General features: G+C 38.0%; 1 protein-coding gene across 2 annotated transcripts in view; it reads left to right on the forward strand.

Moving 5' to 3' along the window:
• LOC144229465 (solute carrier family 5 member 4) overlaps positions 1 to 9,684 on the forward strand; it is a 54,712-nt gene extending 45,028 nt beyond the window's left edge. For both annotated transcript variants that reach the window (XM_077761498.1, XM_077761499.1), the window contains exon 16: positions 9,569 to 9,684. In XM_077761498.1, the coding sequence (XP_077617624.1) occupies positions 9,569 to 9,684 (116 nt within the window). The remainder of the gene's footprint in view (positions 1 to 9,568) is intronic.
• Positions 9,685 to 10,836: the final 1,152 nt, after the last annotated feature.

Consider the following 10,836-nt stretch of genomic DNA (forward strand, 5'->3'; position numbering starts at 1 on the left):
TTTAGCTATTGTGGAGAGTGCTGCTATGAACATTGGGGTACATGTGTCCCTATGCATCAGCACTCCTGTATCCCTTGGGTAAATTCCTAGCAGTGCTATTGCTGGGTCATAGGGGAGTTCTATTGTTAATTTTTTGAGGAACCTCTACGCTGTTTTCCAGAGGGGCTGCACCCGTTTACGTTCCCACCAACAGTGTAGGAGGGTGCCCGTTTCTCCACATCCTCGTCAGCATCTCGTGTTCTCTGATTTCCTCATTTTAGCCACTCGACTGGCGTCAAGTGGTATCTCAATGTAGTTTAGATTTGCATTTCCCTGATGAGGAGGAATGCTGAGCATCGTTTCATGTGTCTGTTGGCCATCTGGATGTCCTCTTTGGAGAAGTGTCTGTTCATATCTTCTGCCCATTTCTTCACCGGATTGTTTGTTTTTCGAGTGTGGAGGTTGGTGAGTTCCTTATAGATTTTGGATACAGCCCTTTATCTGATATTTCATTTGCAACAATTTTTCCAATTCTGCCGGTGCCTAAATTTTATTAATTATTTCCTTTGACCTGCAGAAGCTTTTCATCTTGATGAGGTCCCAATAGTTCATTTTTGCTCTTGATTCCCTTGCCTTTGGGGATGGGTTAAGTAAGAAATTGCTGCGGTTGAATTCAAGGAGGTTGTTCCCTGACTTCTCCTCTAGGGTTTTGATGGTTTCCTGTCTCACGTTCAGTTCCTTCATCCACTTTGAGGTTCTTTTTGTGTATGGTGTGAGAAAATGATCTAGTTTCATTCTTCTGCATTTTGCTGTCCAGTTCTCCCAGCACCATCTGTTAAAGAAGCTATCTTTTTTCCATTGGATACTCTTTCCCACTTTGTCAAAGATTAGTTGACCATACATTTGTTGTGGGTCCAATTCTGAGTTCTCTATTCTATTCCGTTGGCCTATTTGTCTGTTTTTGTACCAATATCATACTGTCTTAATGATGACAGCTTTGTAGTAGAGGCTAAAGTCTGGGATGGTGATGCCTTCCGTTTTGGTTTTATTCTTCAATATTACTTTGGCTATTCGGGGTCTTTTGTGGTTCCATACAAATTTTAGCATAGTTTGTTGTAGTTTTGAGAAGACTGCTGATGCAATTTTGATTGGGATTGCCAAGAATGTGTAGATTGCTTTGGGTAATAATGACATTTTAACAATATTTATTCTTCTGACCCATGAGCATGGAATGTTTTCCATTTCTTTGTGTCTTCTTCAATTTCCTTCATAGTTTTTCATAGTTTTCATCATACAGATCTCTAATATCTTTGGGTAGGTTTATTCCTAGGTATTTTATGTTTTTTTGTGCAATTGTGAATGGGATCAGTTTCTTGATTTCTCTTTCTGTTGCTTCATTACTGGTGTATAAAAATGCAACCGATTTTGGTACGTTGATTTTGTACCCTGCAACTTTGCTGAATTCTTGGATCAGTTCTAGTAGGCTTCTGGTGGAGTCTATTAGGTTTTCTATGTAGACTATCATGTCATCTGCGAAAAGTGAAAGTTTGACTTCTTCTTTGCCAATTCTGATACCTTTGATTTCCTTTTGTTGTCTGATTACTGATACTAGGACTTCCAGCCCTATGTTAAACCACAGTGGTGAGAGTGGACATCTCTGTCTTGTTCCTCATTTCAGGGGGAATGCTCTCAGTTTTTCCCTACTGTGGATGATGTTAGCTGAGGGCTTCTCATAGATGGCTTTTATGATGTTTGTCTTTATTAAGAAGGGATTCTGTATTTTGTCAAATGCTTTTTCTGCATCTATCGACAGGATCATATGGTTTTTATCTTTTCTTTTGTTGATGTGATGTATCACATTGATTGATTTGTGAATGTTGAACCAGCCCTGTAACCCAGGAATGAATCCCACGTGATCTTGGAGAATAATTCCTTTTATGTGCTGTTGAATTCGATTTGCAAGTATCTTGTTGAGGATTTTTGCATCCATATTCCTCAAGGATATTGGCCTGTAGTTCTCTTTTTTTGCTGGGTCTCTGTCTGGCTTGGGAATCAAAGTGATGCTGGCTTTGTAGAATGAGTCCAGAAGTTTTCTTTCCATTTCTATTTTTTGGAAGTACCTGGGAAGAATGGGTATTAATTCTGTTTTAAATGTCTGGTAGAATTCCCCAGGGAAGCCATCTGGCCCAGAGCTCTTATTTGTTGGGAGATTTTTGATAACTGATTCAATTTCCTAACTAGTTATGGGTCTGTTCAGGTTTTATATCTCTTCCCGTGTGAATTTTGGTAGTGAGAGTGTGTTTAGGAGTTTGTCCATTTCTTCTAAGTTGTCCAGTTTGTTGGCATATAGTTTATCATAGTATTCCCTGATAATTGCTTGTATTTCTGAGAGGTTGTTGTAATAAGTTCATTTTTATTCATGATTTTGTCTATTTGAGTGCTCTCTCTTTTCTTTTTGTGAAGCCTGGCTAGAAGCTTGTGAATTTTTTTTATTTTTTTCAAAAACCAACTCTTGGGGGCGCCTGGGTGGTTTAGTCGGTTAAGTGTCCGACTTTCGCTTAGGTCATGATCTCGCGGTTCATGGGTTCGAGCCCCGCATCGGGCTCTGTGCTGACTGCCAGCTCAGAGCCTGGAGCGTATTTCAGAGTCTGTATCTCCCTCTCTCTCTTATCCTCTCCTGCTCACGCTGTCTCGCTCTCTCTCTGTCTCCTAGAAAGAAATAACAATATTAAAAAAAAAAAAACAAAAACCAACTCTTGGTTTCATTGATCCTTTCAACCTTTTCTTTGGTTTCTATGTTATTTCTTCCTTCATTTTTATTATTTCTCTTCCCCTACTTGGTTTGCATTGCTCTTGTTGCTCTTCATCTAGTTCCTTTATGTGTGCTGTTAGATTTTGTACATGAACTTTTTCTAATTTCTTGAAATAGACCTGGAGTGCAATGTACTTTCCTCTTAGGACTGCCTTTGCCGCATCCCATAGAATTTGCACTTGATCTTAGCCAAAAGGCCGAGAAGCAATCCCATAGAGTTTGGATTGTTGTATTTTCATTTTCATTTGCTTCCATATATTTTTAAATTTCTTCTCTAATTGCCTGATTGGCGCATTCGTTCTTTAGTAGGTGTTCTTTAACCTCCATGTTTTTGGAGGTTTTCCAGACTTCTTCCTGTGGTTGATTTCAAGCTTCATAGCATTGTGACCTGAAAGTGTGCATGATATGATCTCAATTCTTTGATATTTACTCAGAGCTGCTTTATGTCCCAGTATGTGATCTATCTTGGGGAATATGCCATGTGCACTTGAGAAGAAAGTGAATTCCATGGCCTCAGGATGTAGACTTCTAAATATATCTGTCAAATGCATCTGATCCAGTGTGTCCTTCAAGTCCACTGTTTCTTTAGTGATTATCTGTCTAGTTGATCTATCCATTGCAGTAAGTGGAGTATTAAAGTCCTCTGCTATTAGCACATTCTTGTCCATAAGATTGTTTCTGTTTGTGATTAATTGTTTTATATATTTAGGTGCTTCCCTATTTGGTGCGTAGAGATTTATAATTGTTAGCTCTTCCTGATGGATAGACCCTGTAATTATTATATAATGCCCTTCTTCATCCCTTGTTACTGTATTTACTTTACTTTAAAGTCCAGTTTGTCTGATATAAGTATAGCTACTCCAGCTTTCTTTTGACTTCCAGTAGCATGGTAGATATTTCTCCATCCCCTTACTTTCAATCTGAAGGTGTGCTCATGTCTAAAATGAGTTTCTTGTGGACAGCAAATAGATAGATTTTGTATTTTTATCCATTCTGCTACCCTATGTCTTTTGATTGGAGCATTTAGTCCTTTTACATTTAGTGTTATTATTGAAAAATATGGGTTTAGAGTCATTGTGTTCTTTGTAAGATTCATGCTTGTGGTGGTGTCTCTGGTACCTTGCATTGTTTGCAACATTTCCCTTAGAGAGTCCCCCTCAGGATTCCTTGTAGGGATGGTTTAGTGGCGACAAATTCTTTCAACTCTCTTGAGAGAGTTGCTCTTGAACTCTCCTTTCATGTTCCTGGATCAGTTTATCTCTCTTTTACTTGACTTCCTCTTTTTCCATAATTGTGTCTTCTAAATCACCTATTCTCCCCTCGCCTCTTTAATCCATGCATTGGACGCCTCCATTTAATTATGCACTTCATTTATAGCATTTTTTTAATTCATCACAACTATATTTAAACTCCATAGTCTTTGTAGCAATAGTTTCTCTGATTTCTTCCATGCTTTTTTTCAAGCCCAGGGATTAATTTTATGACTATCATTCTAAATTTTTGTTCATTCAAGTTGCTTATATCTGTTTTGAGCAGTTCTTGAGCTGTCATTTCTTCCTGGAACTTCTTAGAGGAGAGTTCTTCCATTTCGTCACTTTGGCTACCTTTCTGTCTCTTGTTAGTTTTAAAAGCCTGTTATGTACTCTGCACCTACGAGTACTGCTGTATTAGAGAAGGCTCTTTGACTGTCCAGAGCTTGTCTGTTCAGGAAGTATTCTTTGAATGGTGTCTCTTGATCTCTCCTGTTGAGACTTTGATTATTTAATTTCCTACTCGTAGTGGTATTTGGGATTCTCCACCGTGTGTACTTTGGCTTGTTTCTTGAAGTAGCCCTGGAAAAGAAAACAGACAGACAAACACACAGGGAATAAGGCACACAAATGCACAGACAAATCCAACAAACATGCAAACTGAAAGGGGGAAAAAAAAGGAGGATAAAAAAAGAGGAAGGAGGAAAAACAAATAATAAAAATAAAAATAAAAAATAAATAAAAAACAAGAAAAGAAGATAAAAGAAAAAAAAAAAAAACCAAAGACAAAGGACAGTCTAAAAGCATAAAACCNAAGCCTGTTATGTACTCTGCACCTACGAGTACTGCTGTATTAGAGAAGGCTCTTTGACTGTCCAGAGCTTGTCTGTTCAGGAAGTATTCTTTGAATGGTGTCTCTTGATCTCTCCTGTTGAGACTTTGATTATTTAATTTCCTACTCGTAGTGGTATTTGGGATTCTCCACCGTGTGTACTTTGGCTTGTTTCTTGAAGTAGCCCTGGAAAAGAAAACAGACAGACAAACACACAGGGAATAAGGCACACAAATGCACAGACAAATCCAACAAACATGCAAACTGAAAGGGGGAAAAAAAAGGAGGATAAAAAAAGAGGAAGGAGGAAAAACAAATAATAAAAATAAAAATAAAAAATAAATAAAAAACAAGAAAAGAAGATAAAAGAAAAAAAAAAAAAACCAAAGACAAAGGACAGTCTAAAAGCATAAAACCAGAATTCCCAGCTACAAATAAAGAGCCGGCTGTATGTACTTCCATTGTAAGAGCATATACAAAGAGAGAAATAACAGGGCTGGGGTGAAGTGAAATTGGAAGAGAAATGACTACGCAGAGAGAGTAAGAGGCTTAATTGAGAGAGAGAAAGAGGAGAATATGGTAAGAGATGAGGAGAAAGAAACGAAGATAATGTTACTCAGAGAAACTATATAATCTGATTACTCCAGAGAGAGAGAGAGAAAGGTAGAGGCGGAGGTGTAGAATATACATCTAGAGAGAGAATGGATTAAATGTGACTGTTTATGCAAGCCAGTGACCAGAGTGCCCAGTTCAGCAGAGGGGAGGGACACGAATGAGACAAGGGAAAATATATCTGAAAAGAAAGAATTGATCTAGAATTAATCATGGTAGTTCATCCATGTATATCTTGCCCCAGGCCCTGGTAAAAAAAAAAAAAAAAAAAAAAAAGGCAGCTCTCTAGTGGGGATGGGCATGGTTTGGTGTAGGTGGATCTTAGCTTCCACTGCATCCCACCGACTGCTCCCTGAGGTCCTGCCTTGGTGGTTGTGGGAGAAAAATGGCGGTGCCCCAGTCCCTTCTCAAGCCAAACATTACAACTCACTCTTTTGGGTCCAATCTCCCTGTGCTGCGGGCGTAGCTGAGGTGGGCTGTGCTCTATGTCCCAAGCCATGCCTTGTTTCCAGATCTTAGTCTGTGTGCCCCATCGTTACTGACCGAATAAAACTCTCAAACTGAGTCCCTCCTAGCAGTTTCAAGCCTCTTGCCTCCCTGCTGGGAATCAAGCCTAGCCAGAAGAATGGCAGAGCAGCTTCAGGTGCCACTTCCCCTCCAGGTCGAGATGGCGAGCAGAGGAGCGGTTTCTCCCGGGGTCGCCTGGGACCAGTGCGTCTCCCCTAGGGTCAGCTGGACATCAGGAAACCGGGTCCCTCTCTGTCCCGAGCAGAGATTTTTCTTTTCTCCAGCGACAGGGACAATGTCTTGAAAAGTTTCGGCCACTCTTTCTTTTTTTCCCCCTAGACTCACCGTGGCTCCCAGCAAAGGAGGATCTCCCCTTCCCTTTGTGTCTCCAGTCCCGGCCTGATTTTATCTTCTCCAGTTCACACTCACACTATTAGGTTTTCTCAGTGGACTCTGTCTCCTTTTCCTCCCAAACTCCTAAATTCTGTAAGGGTTCCTATGGCTTCAGGCCTTCTCCATTTGAGAAATGGGGGCGAGTGAAATATACTGAGCTCCCTACTTCTCCGCTATCTTGCCTTCTCCCTCCTCAACAAATCATTCTTGGTTGATAGTGATTAAGCATCTAGCATCTAGTCCCACCTTTTTCTCCAACTTCATTTCTCACTATTCTCTCCAATATACCATCCATTCCAGCCAGGCAGATTTCTTCACTTTCCCTTCGTGTATACCAAGCTCTTAGAATATTTCTACTTCCTCTATAAGAGAGAAAAAAAAATGGCCTATTCTTTGAAACTAGGTTCTAATTTCATTTCTTTCATGGAAAATTCTCCAGCATCCACCCCGTGACTCTTTGTTTGCCTGGCATTTAAAAATAATTTTTTGTTTTAATTTTGAGAGAGAGGGAGAGAGAGAGAGAGAGAGAGAGAGAGAGAAAGAGAGCACCAGTGGAGGAGGGGCAGAGAGAAAGGGAGACAGACCATCTGGAGCAGGCTCTGTAATGTCTGTAATGACAACAAAAGCCTGATGTGGGGCTCAAACCTACAAACCGTGAGATCATGACCTGAGCCAAAGTCAGATGTTCAACGGACTGACTCACCCAGGCACCCCTACCTAGTGTTTTTAAAACCACTGACAAAGTTTAGCACTTTAGGATATGTTGTCTGGAACTCTACACTAATTGTTTCATTTGATTTGGCTTGAGTTCTTCAACTTAAAGGAAGGATAAATGCCTTCTACTGCTTTTGGATTTTTATATCAGTATTCCTGAGTAAGACTGGCCTATATAGTTTTCCTTTTTTGTACTTTGTCTGGTTTTGTATTAAGATCATAGTGTTCTTAGGGCATTTAGGTGGTTCAGTCAGTTAAGTGTCTGACTCTTGATTTTGGCTCAGGTCATGATCTCAGGGTTATGAGATGGAGCCCTGCTTTGGGCTCCACGCTGGGCTCCACCCTGGGCATGGAGCCTCCTTTCTTTCCCTCTCTCTCTCAAAAAAGTAGATCTTAGTGTTCTCATAGAATGAATTGGAGCTATTTCAGTAAGAGTGGAATGATATCTGCATCAAAATTTTGGTGTTTTGCCAATAATAGCATTAGGCATTAGGAGGCCTGGTGAGTGAGTGTGTGTGTATGTGTGTGTGTGTGAGAGAGAGAGAGAGAGAGAGAGAGGCTTTTAAACGGATTAAATTTGTTTAGTCAATGCCTATAGAGCTATTAAAGTTTCCATTTCTTGGTTAATCAGTTTGGGAAATTATATTTTCTATGATTCTATGATTGCGTCCATTTAGTACACACTTTAAATATAATGACATGAAGTTATTTACATTACTTTTATTATATATTTATTTATTATATTTATTATATATATTATATATTTATTTATTATATATAANATTATATATATTATATATTATAAATATATATTTATTTATTTATTTATGTTATTAATATAATATAATATAATATATATTTATCTATATATAATTTATATTGGCCTATCTGTCCCTACTACTTCTGTAGTTATGCCTTCCTTTTTATTCCTTATATAAGTATTTATGATGTCTCTTTTTTTTTTGATAAATTTCACTAAAGACTAGTCTATTTTACTTATCTTTAAGAACCAACTTGGGCTTTGTTATTTTTCTCTCTTGTTACCTTTTTTTTCTATTTTATTACTTTCTGTCTCATTTGTATACCCTTCCGTTTACATATTTGGGTTTATTCTATTATTTTTGTAACTTAAATTGAATATTATTTCATTGATTTTCAGCCTCCCTTCTTTTATAATGTAAATAAGTAAAGCTACACATTTTTCTCAAAGTGATGTTTTTGCTGCATCTCATATCTTTTATTTTGTAGAATTTTCTTTACCATTCATTTATAAGAATAGTTCTACATTCATTATGGTTTTTTTATAGACATTTGAGTTTGGAAGTATGTTTTAAATTTTCTAATGCAGGAACAAATAGTGTTGTACTTAGAGCTTTTGTATTTTTGCCAATTTACCTTTGGGATGGACTTTGAGAAGTTTGAATCTTGGGTCAAAAGGTTAATGGCAATGCAATTTTGCTGTTCACTGCCAAATTCCTATTCATGAGAGTTGAACCTTGCTTTCCTAGCAACAATGTGTGAGAGTACCTGCTTCCACACAGACTAACATAGTATATTGTGAAACTTTTAAAAAATATTTTATTATTTTTGAGAGAGAGAGAGAGCACGAGAGGGGGAAGGGCAGAGAGAGTCGGAGACACAGAATCCAAAACAGGTTCCAGGCTCTGAGCTGTCAGCACGGAACCTGACGTGGGGTTCAAACCCATGAACTGTGAGATCATGACCTGAGCCAAAGTTGGATGCTTAACTGACTGGGCCATCCAGGCACCCCAATTGTGAAACTATTTAATTTTTGTGACTGATAGATGAGTTGTAGTATCTCAATGTCATTTTTTTTTCAAATTTCTCTTTATTGAATAAGTTTAAGAACTGTTTATCTATGTATGTATATATGTCTACATGGGGTTGTTGGTAGTCTTTTATTCTCTACTTTAAAAGCCCATTATACATTAAGGATATTAAACCCTTTGTACTGTAAGATGCAAATATTTTTAATTTTTTTACTGTTTTATTAATTATTAATTTTTGAGAGAGAGAGAGAGAGGCAAAGCATGAAAGGGGAGGGGCAGAGAGAGAGGGAGACACAGAGCAGCTCCAAGCTCTGAGCTGTCGGCACAGAGCTGGATGCAGGGCTCAAACTCACAAACTGGGAGATCATGACCTGAGCTGAAGTCGGACACCTAACTGACTAAGCCAACCCGATGCCCCAAGATGCAAATGTTTTTCCTCAGTTTGTCACTTGTTTTTACTTTGTTTATTGTATTTTTACTTGGTTGTATTGTACTGTATTGACACAAGTTATGCAAAAGTTTTCTATTTTTATATTATCAAAGTTGTTTATATTTTTTTCAGGGATTCCTCTAACACTTAAAAATGGTTGTAATCATCCTTTGCAGTCATCTGTACTACATTGACAGGGATATTATTTCCCATTTTTTATGATTATTCGCTTATCTTTCTTTGTTTCAGATAATGCTGAGGAACCCCGTGGATGTCTCAGGAAGGCTTATGACTTATTCTGCGGTTTGCAGAAGAAAAGCCCAAAGATGAGCAAAGAGGAGGAAGAGCCCAGAAAAAGAAGCTGACAGACACATCTGAGAAGCCTTTATGGAGAGCTATAGTGAATGTCAATGCCATTCTTCTCCTTGCAGTGGCTGTCTTTGTCCACGGCTATTTTGCCTGAACTCTATCTGAGCCACTAAATATTTATTAAGCAAAGGATAATTTTATTGATTTTTTCACTTTTAGAGTTTATTGTGTTTCAGATGGGAGATAATTTCAAAAAGGAGGAAGGAGTTGGTAATTTTATCATATGAGATGACTAGATTATAGACCTGAGTTTTAGTTTTTATTGTTCTCTTGTGTCAATAAAAAAAGTTAATAATTTAGAAAGCCAGGGAGCTGACTCTATATTTTTGTGTAAACTAGAAGCATTGGGTCTAAATGTTTTTATAGCTCACCAAGTAGATTTCCCTACCTTACACTTGCTTTCTATTTCCAGAGATTTCCACTTAGAATAAATTCCTCTCCCGAATCTGCCTCACATAGTAACTTCCTCATCTATACCACAGTGACCTTTTCCTCTCACCTTCACTTTACTGACCTCAAGGAAAATAGTAATATTTACTAAGAGTTGAGGGGAAGTGAGCTAGAAATGTCTGTTGTAAATACTTTTATGAATTTACTGGAAATTATTAGCTTATGTCTTAAATAAAACCATCCCACTAAATGTTAGCATATTAAGCCACTGATTTCTTAAACTACTTTATAAAAATATAATTCACCTAAAAATATAATGCACCTACTTACACTGTACAATTCAGCGTATTTTAGAATATTCACAGAGTTATTCAACAATTACCATAATCTAATTTTAGATATTAACATTAATTTATTTATTGGCATTGTTACTTGGATATATACATTTCTCTATCTTTATTTCCGTGTTATTTTGACATTCTGAAGGACAGTTATCTCTTTGTAGGATTATATGTAGTTTTAAAATACAGAACATTAAAATGCTTTTTAAAAACTGCATAGTAGGGGCTCCTTGGTGGCTCAGTCGGTTGAGCGTCCCACTTCAGCTCAGCTCATGATCTCATGGTTCGTGGGTTTGAGCCCTGTGTCAGGCTCTGTGCTGACAACCGAGAGCCTGGAGCCTGTCTTTGGATTCTGTGTCTCCCTCTCTCTCTGACCCTCCCCTGCTCACACTGCCTCTCTCTCTCTCAAAAATAAAT

This window comes from Crocuta crocuta, unplaced genomic scaffold (assembly GCF_008692635.1).
Source record: "Crocuta crocuta isolate KB4526 unplaced genomic scaffold, BGI_CrCroc_1.0 scaffold348, whole genome shotgun sequence".
NCBI classification, from domain to species: domain Eukaryota; kingdom Metazoa; phylum Chordata; class Mammalia; order Carnivora; family Hyaenidae; genus Crocuta; species Crocuta crocuta.